The sequence below is a fragment of the Penaeus vannamei genome, chromosome 5 (assembly GCF_042767895.1).
Source record: "Penaeus vannamei isolate JL-2024 chromosome 5, ASM4276789v1, whole genome shotgun sequence".
NCBI classification, from domain to species: Eukaryota; Metazoa; Arthropoda; class Malacostraca; order Decapoda; family Penaeidae; genus Penaeus; species Penaeus vannamei.
This window is the reverse complement of record NC_091553.1, coordinates 47457687-47477686: the sequence shown is the minus strand read 5'-3', so window position 1 is coordinate 47477686 and position 20000 is coordinate 47457687. Positions and strand designations below refer to the sequence as shown.

Sequence of the window (20000 nt, the reverse complement as noted above, 5' to 3'; positions counted from 1 at the left end):
TTCCCCTGGCATAATAAACACTGAAAAAATTGCCAAGCATAAACTATATGGTATATCACACTAAGAGTACACAGAAAACACAAACCCAAGACCACGGACACTCTTACAAACAACAAATGCAAATTTAAACATACACATATAATCATATTCTGACACACGACCATAGATATACAAGAACATAATTCAAATAAAAGAATAACCTAATACAGCTTGCATGTATACATCCATATACAAGAACATTAACTTCATGAAGAGATATCATTTGAATACATTAAACAGTATTCCCAGATCATATTATGCCATAATTATACAGCAACCTCTATCACAATCCACATTAATCACAAAAGTAGGATGGAGAAACAAAATGCACTATCAGCTCACAAGATGGAAAGAGATCCATATTAGAAGAGGCAAATCACAGGCTACCTACTGGCCCTTTTGTAATGTGTGTTGCAAGTTCTAAAATTAACAACTACATAATTATTAAACAAGAGCAAAGTACTTGGATTATAAATATCAATAATAACATAACAAACTTTGGCTGCACATGTTCTTTTTCCTCTGATTCCACCTGCAAAAGCCAACAGCATATTTTGTTTGGCTAAGTAGTCCTCCTCACCTTGGTCAACTAATGGGGTAAGTCCATCTCCATTTTCTCTCTTTACTGACCACATGTGTAGGTCATCCTTACTCTGTGGCTTGTGCTTTGCCTGTAAAATAATGCCAAAATATTTCATGAAAACCTTTTTTCATTTTCTTGAGCATATTGTTGTATATCACGGTTAATTAAATGTAAAAATATAATAAAATGAAGGACACTAACTTCATGTGATATTGTCCTATGGAATTCTGAGCGATGTCTCCTACGATTGAGGTTGGTGCTGGCAGCAAAAGTCTCTGGTGCAGGTGTTCCTGAAACAAAATTCCCCTAAATCTAGTCTACCTCACATAAGCATGACACTAAATTCATATTTGACACACAACAACAAAAATTATATTATCAGGTAGGTCTACAGCTTCCATCCACCCATACACATTTGTCTACACACCCACACACCACCATATCCCCACCTACGGCCACATCCCTCACAGCCCCACAAAGGCCCACACACATGTAGAGGATGACTCCAAAGTATCAAAGGTAAACATACTTTTTTCAAGGTTACAAAGTTGCAAACACTTGTCACACAGGCCTTGTCTCAGTGGCCGCTGTGAACAACCAGAAGTTGTGATTGTGATCAACTTGTTTCCTATGAGCCAGGTCTGAGACTGACCTCCTGACACCAGCATTTCAGCAACAGTCCCTCTGAAAAACAAACCATAGTATTATCATCCTTGCTCAAGTCAAATCTAATAATTAACCCACTCATGCCAGATGACATTCCATCACATCATGGGTAAACCATAACTCGTGCTGGAATGACATCCAACCACATCATACATGACTGAGCCAGCTCTAAGTTGTGCGTGCTGAGCAGTTCACTTTTTTTGTCCTGGTTAAAGTTATTGGGGGAAAAAAACTTATTTTTTAGCCTTATTACTTAAGCAATACTTCATACCATAGCCAACAGAACAGACTAAATTTATATTTCAAAAACTTTTAATTTTTCTCTTCAGTGGTTGACTGTGCCACCCGTTGCATGGTTCGGAATGGCAACTGCAAATCTCACCATGAGTGAATTAACAGAAAACATTGAAACAGTAATCATAAACATTACATAAACAATAGAGAAAATAATGCATCTCTTCCTCTACTTTGACTACCAATCTTTACCTCAAACATTAGTAACCAGCAAGTACATTCAAACTTACCTTTTGGGCAGAGGTGCGCAGGATGCAAAGGTGTAGCGTGCCATCAAATCAACACACGTCTCCCGCAAGTCATTGTGAAACTGGATCATGTCTATGTCTCCCTTTCCCCTACCCTGTTTAAGAAAGACATGATTATATCTCATCTCAGAACTTTCCTCTTAAATACATTAGTGATGTATTTTTCAAAATAAACAGTCATGTTTAATATACATACATGTAGATATACCACTTTATAAAACAAAAGATATTCAATGAATTAATTTCTGTGCTTGATGATTACTCTGCATACGCAACGCAAGTCTTCTTTTAACCAAAGCTTTTTTGTCTACATGCATGTGTTCCATGGCAGTCAAACTGTGTTTTCAGACCTGGTAAAGTAGTGTAGTTCAGATATATACTGCATATATATGTCTTCTTTTGGATACACTCAGATTTTCATCAAAGAAATCAATAAGAGAATTTTGGCACTCAAACTTGTATGGTGTGCATCTACATTTTATTCTTATTTTTTTGTTATTACAGAAAAAAAATATATATGCCCACTTTATTGAGATTTTGCTTCCACAAAAGATCCATATATATACACATCCAAGTTTAGTTTTATTCCATTTGTGCTTAAAGCCAACTAGTGCTCTACAACCTAGCACTATAGGAACACTTGCTAAATCTAATGCAAAAAATACCACGCTTCATTTTCCTCATGAAATACACAAATTTTTAAGAATCAAAGACTAATATAAGTCCATTGTGGTTTCAGTTTATCAATTCTGTTTCACGTTGATAGCCCCATAATTGCTGTCACTAAAGATTCAACCACTTGGCATACCTGATCTACCAGTTTTTGTTGAAATTTTGGAGAGAAAAGTTTTTTCATATCTCTTTATATTGGTAAAATTGAAATTCTATAATACTGCCAATACTAACAATAACAACATTAATAATGATAATCGTAGCATTAGAGATAAAAGACTCGGGAGGGAGAAAGGGCTGGAGGGAGAGAGGGAGAGGGAGAGATGGAGAGAGGGAGAGAGGGAGAGAGGGAGAGAAGGAGAGAAGGAGAGAAGGAGAGGAGGAGAGAAGGAGAGAGGGAGAGAAGGGGAGGGAGGGAGGGTGGGAGGAAGAGGGGTGGAGGGAGAGACTGAGAGAAGAGGGAGGGGAGGGAGGGAGGGAGGGAGGGAGGGAGGGAGGGAGGAAGGGAGGAAGGGAGAAAGGAGGGAGGGAGGAGGGAGGGAGGGAGGAGGAGGGAGGGAGGGAGAGGGAGAGAGAGAGAGAGAGAGAGAGAGAGAGAGAGAGAGAGAGAGAGAGAGAGAGAGAGAGAGAGAGAGAGAGAGAGAGAGAGAGAGAGAGAGAGAGAGGAGAGAGAAGGAAGGAAGGAAGGAAGGAAGGAAGGAAGGAAGGAAAATAGGAAGGAAGGTAGGATGGATGGAAGGAAGGAAGGAAGGAAGGAAGGAAGGAAGGAAGGAAGGGAAGGTGGGGAGGAAGGTGGGGAGGATGGGAGGAAGGACGGGGGAGGGGAGGAGGGAGGGAGGGATGAAAAGGAGAAAGGGATGGACTGAAAGAGAAGAGGGAGGGATGAAAGTAGAGAGAGAGAGAGAGAGAGAGAGAGAGAGAGAGAGAGAGAGAGAGAGAGAGAGAGAGAGAGAGAGAGAGAGAGAGAGAGAGAGAGAGAGAGAGAGAGAGAGAGAGGGGGGGAGAGAGGGAGGGAGAGAGGGAGGGAGGGATGGAAGGAGGGATATAGAGAGAGAGATAGAGAGAAAGGGAGGGAGAAAGAGGGGGAAAGGGATAGACTGAGAGAGAAGAGGGAGGGATGAAAGTAGAGAGAGAGGGAGGGAGAGAGAGGGAGGGAGGGAGGGAAGGAGGGATATAGAGAGAGAGATAGAGAGAAAGGGAGGGAGAAAGAGGGGGAAAGGGATAGACTGAGAGAGAAGAGGGAGGGAGGGAGGGAGGGAGGGAGGGAGGGAGGGAGGGAGGGAGGGAGGGAGGGAGAGGAGGGAGGGAGGGAGAGAGAGAGAGAGAGAGAGAGAGAGAGAGAGAGAGAGAGAGAGAGAGAGAGAGAGAGAGAGAGAGAGAGAGAGAGAGAGAGAGAGAGAGAGAGAGAGAGAGAGAGAGAGAGAGAGAGAGAGGAGAGAGAGGAGAGGGAGAGAGAGAGAGAGAGGGAGGGAGGGAGGGGAGGGAGGGAGGAGGGAGGGAGGGAGGGAAGGAGGGAGGGAGGGAAGTAGGGAGAGAGGGAAGGAGGGAGAGAGGGAAGGAGGGAGAGAGGGAAGGAGGGAGAGAGGGGAGGGAGAGAGGGAGGGAGGGAAGGAAGGAGGGGAAGGAAGGAGGGAAGGAAGGAGGAAGTGGAGGAGAAGGAGGGAAGGAGAGAGAGAGGGAAGGAGGAGAGAGGAAAGGAGGGAGAGAGGGAGGGAGAGAGGGAGGGAGGGAGGGAGAGAGGGAAAGGAAGAGGGAGGGAGGGAAGCAGAGAGGGAGATAGAGAGGGAGGTAAGCCAAGTCATTGACTCCTTGGTGACCCCCCACCATCTGTGCTTAAATGAAACAGACAAGGCAAAACTACAGTGTCCATCTACCTTGTACCAATACATATACACTTCCCTTATAAATATCTGAACTTTGACACATTAGATAGTAGACAGTCAACGAGAGCATCTCCCTCAAGACCTCAGAATTTCTTGTCATTGACTGGAAGACTAAAAATATGCTCACAATGCACAAAGAAAGAAGAAAGGACAAGAACGCTACCAAGGTGCTTCTGACGAGACACTCTGCCACTGAGGGCTGAACACATAATGACAAGATTCTTGCTTTAAGTCAGCGATTAAAGTCATGCTTTCAAGGAGAGGGGCAGCTAAATATGTCCCCTACATGCTTATCAATATTTGGAAAATCTAAGCTTCAAAGAAACAGTGAAGGTACACGGACAATTCGTTCACAAAAAGCTCAGTAAGTCTAGCTCACAGTCAAAAGCCTAATGTTATTAATAGTTGAAATCTAATGAAGTTATACATATTTTCAAGCAGTTTTGTAATCATTAGTTTTATTCCATTTTCTTTTTTAGTCTCCATATTGACGAAGAATAGTCGGCTTTGAGATGAAACCTTAAGCTAACATCTTGAATACAAAATATGTTACTCTTACTAAATTCTCTGCATTAAAAAGCAAGTGTTCACATAGATTTGTTCAAAACAGAGACGCAAACAATTCTGAGCGAAAAAATTGAGATAGTGAGCTGGATCAATTCCAGTTCGAAATATCTAGAATATCTGTCGCTCAAAATTGTTCTTGTCTTTCAATACATCATGACATTCTCCGTATCATACAGTGTTCAAAGGTGGCTCAGCTTCACTGTTATATATTTCTTCAAGACGTTTGTGAGAGAACGACTGAGACCGAGCCATTTTTGCTCGAGCAAGGAGTATTGCCTGTAAATTTTCAGTAGAATTGAAAACAAGATGTTAAGTTCACAAAATTCATTACATCAGGAATAGTCAAACACACACTTAAAAATACTTATCGAACTGATTCTCTACAAGTATCTGAGTAATTACATTAAACAGGCAGTAGCATTTTAAAAACTTGATAAAACCCGTTAATGCATTCAATACAATCATGACGTGCACTCAACAGTGTCTGAATAAATCCTTGTTATATATATTATATTTTCCTATATCTCTATCTTTAATAACTTCTTTTAATTTAGGAGGTAATCCAAAACTTTAGATGCAATGTAACTCGGACAAATGATAAAATTTCATGTTTTCTTTGTGGCGTGAAATGCTATATCAAAAATTACTGTTGCCCCTTGATGCTTTCAAAGAGTTGCCCCTTTTTATATTGCTAAACCTTATCCTTGGTATAATCTGGTATACTCGTTATATCATGAAAATAAATTCAGCATTAAAGTTTAGTGGAACGATCTCTTGGTTTCTAAATAAACCAATAAAATTCTCAGTTACCAACCATAACACAATAACTATATCTACACATCAGCATAAAACAAAAGAGAATGTGCTTCTATTCTAAACCAATCTTTTCATGGTCTTTATCTATACTGGTATTACCATGTTTACTACATTTAAGTCATCACCAATTTTCATAATACTTTGCAGTCTTGATTTCATCAGAGAGTAATTCACACAAGTACTAATCAAAATATAAAATCACCAATGGTTGTCATGGATTACCAAGATTTAATCTTTCTGCAAGCCCTGTACAAATAATACTTTTTCTTTCTTTCTTTCTTTCTTTCTTTCTTTCTTTCTTTCTTTTTAGTAACAAAGCAGGAATACACTTTCTGAATACCAACAATTTCCTCAGACTTCTTAGCTTTATTGTCCATTTGCCCGAAATAGCTATTCCCATTCCTGTCCTCATTCTTATTTGTCACCTCATCTAGCAGTACTCAGCATGAGGATTTCCTAAAATATAGTTTTATTTCTCGTACCTCTTTCATGTACTCAAAATCTTGTGCATTGTCTCGGCTTTTGAACTGATCTTGCCTTCTACTATTGGCAGAGCACAAGAAAATATATCCACATTCTCTGATTGTAAATTTGACATTACTGACATACACTGCAATGACTAAATAACCACAGTGATGAACAGGTGTGCACAAACACCCACACCAAGTAGAAGTGTTTGTGCCGAAGCTGATGTAACTGCAGCAGGTGTATCTTGAGTGTATCTAAGCTTGTGGAGTGGGAAAGATAAGCAAAAGTGGAAGCATTTAACACATCCAGCACATAATAATCCAGAAACCAGAGACAGTCAAGTGGAAGGTTGAATGATTTTTTTAAGCCTCAAAGTCACTTTCATATATGCAAGGATATAAAATGTTGAAGTAAATCCCTATATCCATATGCATGCATACAGACACACACACAAGCCTGCACATGCAAGCACACATGCACAGATACACACACACACACACACACACACACACACACACACACACACACACACACACACACACACACACACACACACTCACTCACTCACTCACTCACTCACTCACTCACTCACTCACTCACTCACTCACTCACTCACTCACTCACTCACTCACTCACTCACTCACTCACTCACTCACTCACTCACTCACTCACTCACTCTATCTCTCACAAACTCAACTCACACACACATTCATGCACATGCACCAACACACACACTCACTCACTCACTCACTCACTCACTCACTCACTCACACACACACACACACACACAGACACACACACACACACACAAACACACACATACACACACACACACACTCACTCACTCACACTTACTCACTCACACTCACTTACTCACTCATTCACACTCACTCACAGTCACTAACTCACTCACTCACTCACTCACTCACTCACACTCACTCACTCACACTCACACTCACTCTCACACTCACTCACTCACACTCACACTCACTCACTCACTCACACTCACTCACTCACACTCACACTCACTCACTCACACTCACTCACTCACTCACACTCACTCACTCACTCACTCACTCACTCACTCACTCACTCACACTCACTCACTCACACTCACTCACTCACTCACACTCACTCACTCACTCACTCACTCACTCACTCACTCACTCACTCACTCACTCACTCACTCACACTCACTCACTCACTCACTCACTCACTCACACTCACTCACACTCACTCACATTCACTCACTCACTCACACTCACTCACACTCACTCACTCACACTCACTCACTCACACTCACTCACTCACACTCACTCACACACTTATATATATCCTGTGATTTTATGCCTGACAAATGCATAACCATAAATCATTAACATATGAAAAATATAAGGAAATCATAGTTTATAATGAAGCAGGATCATATCTCATAGTAAACCTAATATAACAGTTTTCAACTTTGTCACCAATACAAGTCCTATTTTCAATCTAATATCACGGGGTATATTACAAAATATGATGAAGTATTTTTGAAAGGTATTTCCATGTCAGAATAGAATGAGTTCCAAAAAGATTAAGATCCGCTGGGACACTGACAAACTTGAATTAAAAAAAAAAAAAAAAATCGTAAATCATAAATACAGGTTCAAAATATCAAAATCAAAACCTCCTGATGGATACCTATGTTCATGCATTACTAATAAAGCAAAACGAAAAAAAACTGAGTATAGCCATTCTTTTGAAAATAAAAACTGGTGATAACTTTTCACTCATGACTTAAATCCATGAATGAAATCTACAACAGCCTTCTAAAATTTATTCACTATGGAAAGACCATGAAAAGCAGTGGATGGCACCACTAGCAGAGAGAGGAAATTTGATAACAATGAAGGCGTGAAGAACCGAAAAAATACATGTCTAAGCCTTATTTTATTTTAACTATCTCATCTTTTATAACCTGACGTCTCTATGCCAAAAAAATCAACGATATAAGAGACACCAGAAACTGAGCTTATAATTACCTGTTCGCTGGCACTTGCACTTCTTCTTCGTGTGGCAGCCTCTTCATTTGTTAGAATCATGTTTAAATTCTGGAAAAAACATTTTTTTTAAATTGGTGGAAAAACACAGATAGAATTTCCATTATGCTAAAGTTCATTATACTTCCCTCTTTATCTTTGCCGAATACCAATCATTACTTATCATTATCAATCAGCTACACACAACACTCTCAGCTCAGAAATATACCAATCAACTTAAAAGCTTGCAACTAGGCCTAATTGTAAAGATTTGTCTCCTAATCGCTAAATACTGAACTAGAACACCAAAATCATGAAAGAATATCAAATGTGGAGAGCGAGAGATGGAGAGAGGAAGAGAGAGAGAGGAGGAAGAAAGAGAGAGGAGGAAGAAAGAGAGAGGAAGAGAGAGGGAGGAAGAGAGAGAGACAGAGAGGGAGGGAGGGAGGGAGGGAGGGAGGGAGGGAGGGAGGGAGGGAGGGAGGGAGGGAGGGAGGGAGGGAGGGGGGGGGGGAGAGAGAGAGAGAGAGAGAGAGAGAGAGAGAGAGAGAGAGAGAGAGAGAGAGAGAGAGAGAGAGAGAGAGAGAGAGAGAGAGAGAGAGAGAGAGAGAGACAGAGACAGAAAGAGACTAACCTTAGATATAAATGGCACAAAATGCCTTCTGAAAGGAAGTCGGCACTTGAGGAACCACATGGCAATGACGTGGTATGCAAGTGACACAATATAATGGTTGAACTTGAATGGATTTGTGTACGGTATAGCAATCGCAAAGATTGACATGTACTGGTCAGACACAAAACTGGCATACACTTTTGGCAGGTGGAGCAAAGCTGGGAATACAAAACACGGAAAATTAATCCAGAGAAACAATGTATTGGCCTAGTTTGTTCCAAGTATCCATTCAACCCCATATGTCACAACCTGAAATGGAACAGCATCACGTCGATACTTACTTGAAAGAAATTCTAAGATTGGTTGAGCATTTTGGACAGTGGCAGTTATCTTCGAGAGGTTTATCATGACCTCTCGAAGCAGTTTGATCATCGAATCTCTCATTTCCAGAACGCACAAGGTCAGAGCACTCACGCACAATGGTCCCGCGCATCTACTTAAAACACCAAGCTCCAGGCATTTAATGACCTGTAATCATACTAAATCAATCACCTTGTAAAAGGAAAACCATACTACAGATCTCAAAATAATTAAAAATAATAATAATAATAAATAATAATAGTAATAATAATAAAAAGAATAATAATATTAGCAACATTGCAAAGAGATGATTTTCATATACATAGTAACTCTAAAATCAAACAACCTGCATTGACAACTACAACATATACAAAGAAACACATAATAAATATAAGAATAAAAAACAATAAAATTTCTCTCCTTTCTTCACACACTGTCCTAACAGAGAAGTAAACATAATCAAACAGAATGACCTGCCGTGCATACCTTCTGCTGGATCACGGACTCTAAGTGCATGTGGTACGATGCCAGAGTTGCCAAAACTGGAAAGACGAAGCTCTGGAAATCTGACTTGGTGAATTTTGCCGGAGTATTGTGTAGAGATTCTGGCAACCCTAGGGACTTTTCCGTAACCTGGTGAAAGAAAAAAGGAAAGAAGCACGCGCATTAGTTGGAATTGTATCCTCTGAAACCTGGAAGTTGATTTCAAACAAACACTCAGCTTATTCCTGAACTAATTTTTTTGCATTCATATTTTAAAAACCTCTAGATATCTATATTGACCAGCATTCTATCATTCCTCTCAAGATTTAAAAAAAAAAAAAAAAAAAAAAAAAAAAAAAAAACACATAGAGGACAGACACAAGCTGAATGAACGTCAATGCCTACAAAAAAATGCCTTACTCACCAGAGCACAGAGAGCAGCGGCAAAGTAGTCGATATCATTGCCATCACGAGACAGGATAAGTGCCTTGTTCTGCAGGACCTGCGGCACACGCTCCAAAATCATCCGCAAGACTTCCCAATCTGGCCAGCGAGAATTTTGGGTTATTTACGGAGATGTGGTACAGCCTTGCTTTACTACAGTTATACGGAGATGAGTTGGTGTACACATTAGTGAAGAAGTTATTCATTTACTGACAAATGTATGAATAGTGTTAAATATGAACAATTATTCTAGTCATAGGTGGTGATTTGAAATCTTGACACAAATTGGTTGAAACCCAGACATCCATCCATCCATGATTACAGTGGAAAATAAAATATAAAAGTCTGTCCTCATCTTATTTTTTGGTCCTTCTTTCTATGTGATACAAGTAATACCATATACTTAATACTCTACAAAACTACCTGCAGCTTAATTTTCTTTGACAAAAACACTGATATATATGAACTCTAAACAGAAAACATTTCAGCAACACTCAGTTAGTTACATTGAATATCATGTTACAATACAAAGTACACAATAAAATATATCAAGATACAATCATTGCTCAACATCACAAGAGCATGAATAATGGGTAAATGGGAAGTATCTGTATTACTGGAATTACTACTTCTCTTTAAAACCAACAGGATGAACAGTAGAAACCCTCCCATCCATGATCCACTACTAACAGCAGCACTGTTTATCAGAATCACTGTCCTCATTGTAATCAGCAATAAGTTAAACCAGATATCAAATATGCAAAATAATTCATCATTCTCACTCTTAACTTAATCCGTCAATAATATAGTAAATGAATTGAATTTGTGCAGACTACAAGAAAGAACCAATGTACAATTTTAACAAGAGTGATCACTAGAAAAAGTCTACATATACATGAAGCAATTTACATCATTATGACAGTTCATTCCAACAGAAGAAAGATAAGATCAACATCATCAAGTATCAAATTAATTATTCACAGAAACCAAGAAATTCCACATACCCTTTTCTTTCTTCATAGCTACAATAACAGTCATGGCAGATTGTGTTAGCGACAGGTGTGTGACCTCCACCTTGGGCTGCGCGAGAAGTGGAGTGGCATCGGACAGTGCTCCCTCAGGTTCTTCTTGACTTGCCTCACTTGCAATACCTGCCATAAGACCATAGACCATTAGTGTCAATGATAAAGCATTTTGTCCATAAGAAACTAATCGAAGATAAGTTACAGAATGAGAATATGCAGATTTTTTTTCTTTCAAAATAGTATTCTTTTGACACAAGCTGTTATGCTCTCTTATTTAGCAATACAAGTATATCCTTCCTTAGTTAACATATCATAATCATTAAATAAGAAGAAAAGTAAACAGATATATCTAATATCTTTGAAGAGAGAATTTCTATCAACCTGATGGTAACTGCTTGTCACCGTGCTCCTGTTCAGCATCCTTTAGTAGCTGCCCATGTTTATGATCGACTACTATGTACGGTGAATACTGTGGAAGCAATGAGGTGGAACTGTCTTCCTCTCCTTGACCGTTCTTTTCACTGATCCTTGGGAATCCTAGCTGGTATTTGGAATTGGCCCTCATCTCAAAAATCATTTCAAATATCTGAAATTCAATACCAAGATGAAGCTATTAGCATCTAAACTAGGACTTGTGTATTCTCGTATCTATTTAGCAACACTTCAAATAAGATTAACATTTTATGCTGCTTTTAAACATCTCTCTACATTGCCATTTCTATAAACAGGAACTCAATATCACCAAAAACTCACCTGAAGCCTAACTCTCGACACTCCTTCAAGTACAGTCTGATTACGATAATGATGTTCGATGCAGGACAGCAATATCCTATAAGCTTGTATGGCATATGATGATGGTAATTCCCATAATTTTTTCTTGAAAATCCTTATCAAACCTGCCACTGCAGCGATAATGTCTGCAGCCTCACTCTCCCTCACTACTTGCACACAGTCACCGGCACTTGAATATGGGGCAATAACGATCTGAAAAATAAGCAATTAATATAATGGAAGGTTTGTGTTCTACAAGCCAAATGTTTCCTTAATATTCTAAGCTAATTAAATATTCTCCATGATAAATCTAATAAAAACATATTGTTGAATCACTCTAAATTCTCAAACTGATGCACACAACTCGCCATATCAGAGCAGCAAGTAATAAATGAGGTACGTACCTTTTCCAGCATGTTGAGAATATCTGGCACGACAGACGATTTCTGAGTGATGGCTATGTGAACCAGCAAGTTGACAGCTGCAGTTCTGACTCCTACATTCCGTTCTGTTTCAATGCCTTCCATTTGTATAGTGACAACATTTCTAACCATGTCAGTTCCATACAAGTACCTGAACAAGAAGAAATTTTGTGTCAATTGATATACATAAAATAGGCAAAGGGAGGAGTAAAACAGAAAAAAAAAAAAAAAAAAAATACAGTAACAAGCACATGCATATATAAAGCATTTGGGAAATAGAAATTACTGCTATATAAAACAAGCAGTAATAATAGTAAAAAAATAAAAAATAAAAAAAATGATACCTGTTATTATTGTACACATCAGACAGTATAGCTAGCGCCTTGGTTCGGATATTTGGCCTTGGGTCCCGCCGATAGTACTGGTGTAGAAGCGTTCCTAAATTAGCCAACCAATGTGGACGCAGTGGATCCATGGCTTGGGCTTGGTGGTCTAAGAGACGTAAGACTGATGATTCCTGAAAAAAAGTTTAATGAAACAATAAGAAATAAAATTCATCTACCTCATCCATTTACGACCAAAGTTAAGTGTAAATATAAGCTTAATCTTTAAGAACTATTTACTATTATGGACTGCGATAGTCTAATGCAACATTATATTCAATGGGTTGGATGTCTACTATGCAACAGCAACCAATCTGTCTTCGGACTCAGTACTATAAGGTTTCATGAAGCTTGCATCTTCCTTGCTAGTCATAGATACTCAGGTTTTAACAGATCCCTTTATTCCTGCAGATTCCGCAGCTATACAGATTAGGCTGTTTATACTAGTTTTTATCTACATTTATCAAACCATCCACAAATCGAGTTTACAAAATTGTCATTCGCTTTTGGGGAAGTGCAGAGGATGAGAATTTTTTCACATTTCAAAAAATCCCTTGGTAATGTACATGAAAGAAATATAATCAATATCATAGGCAGTCCCCCAAGATGGCCCTAGCATGAGTCAATAACAGGGATCTTCCTTGAACTTACACCAAGTATTACTGTAAAAAAGAAAAGAATACAGAGATAAAAAACAGAGAACATGTGAAGGTGATAAGCAAAGATCATAAATAACAGACAAAGAACAAGTGAAAGTGACTAACAAAGAACAAGTGACTAATACAGAAAAATAACAGAAACTTACCGGACGAAGGTGGGCGTAGAGATCAATCAGAAAGAAGAATTTATCCAAAGATCCTCCGAACTGCTGCAGGTCAATCAGCTGTTCAATGACATCCAGAGTGTCCTTCAGTACTGTTAGGATAGTCTGCTTTTCATGGCTTTCCTCTAAAGCAACTGGAAAATATCCATAATATAAATAAAAATACTTTATACAGACATCTACTTCCTTTCATTTAATTTTCACATTATTACTTTTAATATAATTAACATTCTTCCATTCCTCAAGCATTTAATGTGAAAAAAATTACATAGGTCTATTTAAACATGGACCTTGGTAGATAAGTAACAAACTCACCAAAAAATATTTCTTGTGATAAAAGCATTCTATGTTTTGTAATACTAAAAAACACTGAACAACAGTACCCTTCAACATATATAAAAAAAATCTGTAGGATAGTTTGTAAATTGATCAAGACTAAACTTTTAATATTTCACATCATTAATACTAAGCCTAAAAATGACTGCAATGCCTTGACATAAGATTTGTGATAAACTGGTACGTGTTATTTTATTGACAGAATAGAGGGAGAACATAACGATCTAAAACAAAACCAAAAAGGAACACATGGAGAATTCGTCACTCATTTTCTAAGTTCCTCAAAAATAAGAAAAGCATGCAATATAGAAACAAAAGGAGAAAAGAATCAAAATCCAAGACGACTGTAAGGAGAATATCTCCAAACGAACCTGCATGTTCAAAAAGCTTGCTAAGGGTGTCTAAAAGGAGATCCCAGGAGGACAGGTGTAGTTCCAGGGACATTTTGGAAACCAATTTCTGGACACTCAGCGCCACCTCATACACTACTAGCACATGGTTGTTGTTTCCGGCCTGAAAGTCAGTACATTAAGAGAAAACATTCACTACTAAATCAAGATATGAATGCGAGCACAAACTACTCTAAACTTCCTTCATCTTCATTTCAATTTTAATCTAAAACATAATGCACCCTTTTTCAATTCAAATCAAAATTAGATTAGAAAAAAAATAATAATAAATGCTGGCATTAAATGTCTCCTAAAGAGGTAAATCAATGTTTTTCAGGGTTTTTATCCAAGTGGTTCTTTATACACATCAGTCACAGAAATCAATGCTTCATCACGCAACAAAATCCCATGCAAACACTACCTGCTGCAGTGTTGGCAATACAGCTGCCGGCTTGTAATTTAGTGAAGACACCTTATTATTTCCCCAAAGAGCAGAAGTCAGGAAGAAAATGGCTCCTCGGACCATGTGTGGATCTCCATCGCTCTGTATCAATCGGCACAAAACGTAAAGACCACTGTTTCCGAGGTGAGTGCCCAGGAGGTTGCGCATGATCTGCAGAAAGATCAACACGTCCATTTCAATGGTCAAATGTCTTAGGTTTATTTAAAGCTCCTTCATTCTATGGGATGATGATATAATAATCATCCATGAATGAATAATTATAATCCAACTTTCATCAATTCTTGAGGTAAATATATAAAGCAGTATCTAAAATTCATCTGTTCTTAAAGCTCACAGTTATGTATATACATCTTGATCTTCATCTCTATATTGATCTAGCTATATAAACCTTTTTTCAAGATATAAAAATTTGATTGTTCCTTGATTCATTTTGACGGTATGATTTCAAATATGTATGTAATGTAAATGCTGTAAGTAAACAGTGCTAATCAACATATTCATATCAAAATGTTATGAAAAGAAATTCACATGAAAAAATACACAATATATTCCTTGTTATTTCAATTTCTTTTAACCTGTAACTGCTATGATCATAATACTCCCTATCATACACAAGGTGAAACATTATAAGCACAAAAAAAAATATAATAAAAAAATAAATAAATAAATAAATAAACAAATAAATAAAAAAATAATAATAATCTTCTCAATCTAGGAATAGAATAACAGATGAATAAACAAATACCTTTCAAAAACAAATTAAAGAACACATAGATAAAGATGATAATGAACACATACCTTCCAAGTTTCAGCTGTCAACTGAGGCACGTTGACTGCTCGCGTGAGAGCAATGATGAATGTTGGAAGAGCAGGAGAGGGTAGGTAACTGTAGGCTAACACAGCATCCAAGACGCGTAAACACTGCAAGGCTTCAGTTTCGCCATTCGCCCGATGTAACTGAACAACAACTTGCCTGGAAATTTAATGAAGACAATATATTACTCTTCATAATTTCATCTTAAATTAGATTTTTTAAGACCCTGTACGTGCATGCGCTCTGTGTGTGTGTGTGTGTGTGTGTGTGTGTGTGTGTGTGTGTGTGTGTGTGTGTGTGTGTGTGTGTGTGTGTGTGTGTGTGTGTGTGTGTGTGTGAGTGAGTGAGTGAGTGAGTGAGTGAGTGAGTGAGTGAGTGAGTGAGTGAGTGAGTGAGTGAGTGAGTGAGTGAGTGAGTGAGTGAGTGAGTGAGTGAGTGAGTGAGTGAGTGAGTGAGTGAGTGAGTGAGTGACTGAGTGAGTGAGTGACTGAGTGACTGAGTGAGTGTGTATGTGTGCACACTCATATGTGTGTCTGTGCATGTTCGGAGAAGTTTAGACCATAGAAAACTCTGGCTTCCTGTCATGACATTGACAAAAATATTATCAAATCCAACGGGTCAACAACACAATTAGAATCACCCTAACACACAACTTACTTGACATAGCCAGTGACGACAGGTTCATCAAGATAGGCAGCATTAAACTTGACTAGATTGACCAAAAGACTGAGAGCGTCTGCAGCTTGCGGCGAGGCTAACAAGCCCGGAAGCCACTCTAACAAGAACGGACCTACAAATTCTTCTATATACTCTAACTGTTTCCCATCCGCTATAACCTCACGGAAGAAATCAAACCTGCAAAATACAAAGTGGTTAGAAAATATATATTCCCTCTCTGAAATATATTCTACAATAACCAGAGTAACACTACACAATTTTTTTTTTATTATAAAGAAACTTTAATACAAATAACTAAAATAATTCAAAATGGTTAAAAATTCAGTGAAAAATACCAACACTCTAGCTAATCTTTATATTTCCTCCAACAACAAAAATTCTATTCAGGGGAAAAAATTGATATAATAACAAATACACGCTTAGTATATATAAATCTACATGACTCATTTCACTATAGCTAATATTTTAAGAGGAGAGATCAAAGTACATTGGCTTTGTGTCTTCATGCTGGTAATTCTCGGAGATGTAGTTGTAGAACACATGTCGCATAGCTCCTATTCTGTCATGAGCTGCTGTTAGTGTCGTCAGCATCTGCAATGTTGTGTGCCGCTGTTCTGTTGGACTGGTTAGGGAAAGAAGATCTTGCACTAGGAGCCATAACTTTTCTATCCCATTCTGAAATTGAAAAAGTTCATTATTATTACAACAGTCCTTTTGGAATGCCATAAAAGTCCCTATTTTCTCTTAATTTTCATAATCCTCAATAGGCATAGAGTAATAAGCTGTGAGGAGGCTATAGTTACCATTACCATGACTATTTCATTTTTTGTCTTACCTAAATACATGTGCTAAGCCCAACCAATGTTCCTGTACAAGTGACCTCTGTATAAATTTTGCATAAAGGTAATTCTACACAATTTTATATTACAGTCCCTGACAGATCTATGAGAAAAAAAAAATCTTTAGCAGAGTAATCTAGTCTATGAATCTTTTCTATTCATTTATTCTTTTTTTCGACTATGAAATGTTGCAGTATAGCTACCGTTTTCAGTAACCTATTTAACAGTTTGGTTATTAGCAAAACACAGTATATTGTAAGTCTGAAACTTATATCCTAAATTAATATTTGTAATATAAAACACATTCACACACATTCACACACACACACACACACACACACACACACACACACACTCACACTCACACTCACACACACACACACACACACACACACACACACACACACACACACTCACACTTATACTCACACTCACACTTATACTCACACTCACACTTATACTCACACTCACACTTATACTTATACTCACACGACACGCGCTAACACACACACACACACACACACACACACACACACACACACACACACACACACACACACACACATACACACACACACACTCATATTCATACTCACACTCATACTCACTCATTCACTATCTCACTCATTCACTATCTCACTCATTCACTATCTCACTCACTCACTATCTCACTCACTCACTATCTCACTCACTCACTATCTCACTCACTCACTATCTCACTCACTCACTCACTCACTCTGACTCTCACTCACTCACTCACTCTTACTCCCACACTCACTCTCACTCTCTTACTTTCTCTCACTCTCACTCTCTCACACACCCTCACTCTCACTCTCTCTCTCACTCTCACTTTCACTCTCACTCTCTCACATTCTCACTCTCACTCTCTCACTTTCTCTCACTCTCTCACTTTCTCTCTCTCTCACTCTCTCACATTCTCACTCTCACTCTCTCTCACACTCTCACTCTCACTTTCACTCTCACTCTCACTTTCTCTCACACTCACTTTCTCTCACACTCTTGCTCTCTCTCACACTCTCGCTCTCTCTCACATTCTCGCTCTCTCTCACACTCTCGCTCTCTCTTATACTCTCGCTCTCTCTTATACTCTCACTCTCTCTCACACTCTCACTCTCTCTCACACTCTCATTCTCTCTCACACTATCGCTCTCTCTCACAATCTCGCTCTCTCGCACACTCTGGCTTTCTCTTACACTATCACTCTCTCTCACACTCTCACTCTCTCGCATATAGACAGATAGACAGACAGATAGAAAGATAGATATATAGATCGATAGATATGCAATTATAATCTTACAAAACCTTTCATAAGTAAACCTTTTATATTTTTCCTTTAAATCAACATACCTCTTCTATCTTCTTCGAGGCGAGAACTTCACTGAGCTCTTTGATGGCCTTTATGCGCGTTGACGTGAGTGATTCCGGCCCCAGTTCTGCCCTGAGCTCCTCTGTCAGCCTGATCTCTCGGCTTCCGGTCACATTTCCGCGATCGAGCCTGAACCATCTTTTGAGTCTTTCTGGAAAACTCCTCTCTGCCTTGCTGTCCTTGCTCATTTTATGTTCATATCACCATTAAGAAAAAATAAAATAAAATAAAAATCAAATTCCTTTCTGCTTTCCCTCCGTATCAGTCTCGACACCAAATGCTGAAAAGAAAGGAAAAAGAAATGCCATAAAACACAGGAAAATAAAAACTTGTACAAAGTTTTGCAAAGAATTAAAAAATTTGGGGTCACTGTGGTCTAATTCATCTAAAATTTGTATGCTATATACCACAAGCCTAACCCTTTGAGAGTTACTTAGCCTTACAGGATTATATAACAACGCAACAGCTACAGAACTCACAACCGAACAGAGTGTGAAGGCAAGCACAGCCGTTTAACGAAGATAATACCATAGCAACATGAGCACATACTCTGACCTCCATGTCTTTGGCATTCAGCATAAGAAGATCAACAACACAGGCCCACTAAATGTATATTCAAGCAATTTGACTTTGTAGACTATCATGTTGATCTACCCTCAATGTGAGGACCAGAAAAAAGTCAAAATGTAGTGTAGGTTTTTAGCCATTGTTCAGGAGATATGACGACAAAAGCAATTACTAGATTTATTGTCTCAAGCTGATGCAATCCCAGGTTTAAGAATTACCTGCGTTTCCCCCTAGCTTTTGGTTCAATAAAACTGTCACTAACAAAGGTAATACCATAGCAACATGAGCACAGATTCTGACCTCGGAAAGTTGATAACTCACTGGAAAACCTCATGTATTTCTCCTGCATTTTTTTTTCTTTCTATGGATTTTAATTTATTGTGATTATGGTGAAGTTTGAACTCTAAAACAACAACTAAGCAACAGATAACAACACAGTCTACTGAATTAACACTAAATTTTGTAGACAAATGACCAGCATATTGACGTCAAAATGAAGTAAATACCTGACATAAACTAAAAGTCTATTAAGCTATAACAATTCAAAATGCAAAATCAACTAAAGAAAGTTTCATATAACATGTTCATGTTTCATATTCTTAAAAAATATATATTTGTTTATGATAAGTGTCATAGTATTCATTTCAATGCTATTGGTTATAATCCATTCAATGCTCTGCTATTATCCAGAAAAAATATTGTACACTGATGAAGAAAAAATTATAACAGTCATAAAGAGTATTAAAACCATACTATTAAGAAACAAAAATATACTTTTATTTAACATGCTCAAGATTGTTGACACTAATTACCAAAATGCTGATAGAGACCTTACAATGTACTAATAAACTAAATTATTTTTCTTATTGTTGACCAACTATACCAACAATTTGGGTAATAGCAATTACAGTTATTAATAGTTATTAATAGTTATTAATAGTAATGA

General features: G+C 38.1%; 1 protein-coding gene across 13 annotated transcripts in view; it reads right to left on the bottom strand.

The window, feature by feature from the left end:
• Positions 1-20000, bottom strand: part of gig (TSC complex subunit tuberin) — a 29210-nt gene that overhangs the window by 7863 nt on the left and 1347 nt on the right. For 5 of the 13 annotated variants that reach the window (XM_070122197.1, XM_070122196.1, XM_070122199.1 and 2 more), the window contains exons 2-22: positions 18469-18767; positions 16749-16936; positions 16241-16438; positions 15568-15742; positions 14728-14919; positions 14289-14430; positions 13564-13715; positions 12720-12892; positions 12358-12526; positions 11936-12166; positions 11564-11768; positions 11162-11308; positions 10138-10256; positions 9717-9863; positions 9212-9398; positions 8892-9088; positions 8261-8329; positions 1813-1925; positions 1152-1306; positions 824-912; positions 620-710 (exon numbers count right to left, since the gene is read on the bottom strand). In XM_070122197.1, the coding sequence (XP_069978298.1) occupies positions 620-710; positions 824-912; positions 1152-1306; positions 1813-1925; positions 8261-8329; positions 8892-9088; positions 9212-9398; positions 9717-9863; positions 10138-10256; positions 11162-11308; positions 11564-11768; positions 11936-12166; positions 12358-12526; positions 12720-12892; positions 13564-13715; positions 14289-14430; positions 14728-14919; positions 15568-15742; positions 16241-16438; positions 16749-16936; positions 18469-18675 (3346 nt within the window). In that variant the 5' untranslated portion in view covers positions 18676-18767. Of the gene's footprint in view, positions 1-619; positions 711-823; positions 913-1151; positions 1307-1812; positions 1926-5126; positions 5229-8260; positions 8330-8891; positions 9089-9211; positions 9399-9716; positions 9864-10137; positions 10257-11161; positions 11309-11563; positions 11769-11935; positions 12167-12357; positions 12527-12719; positions 12893-13563; positions 13716-14288; positions 14431-14727; positions 14920-15567; positions 15743-16240; positions 16439-16748; positions 16937-18468; positions 18768-20000 lie in introns of all 13 variants that reach the window. The other 8 variants (XM_070122193.1, XM_070122192.1, XM_070122195.1 and 5 more) reach the window with 3 other exon arrangements.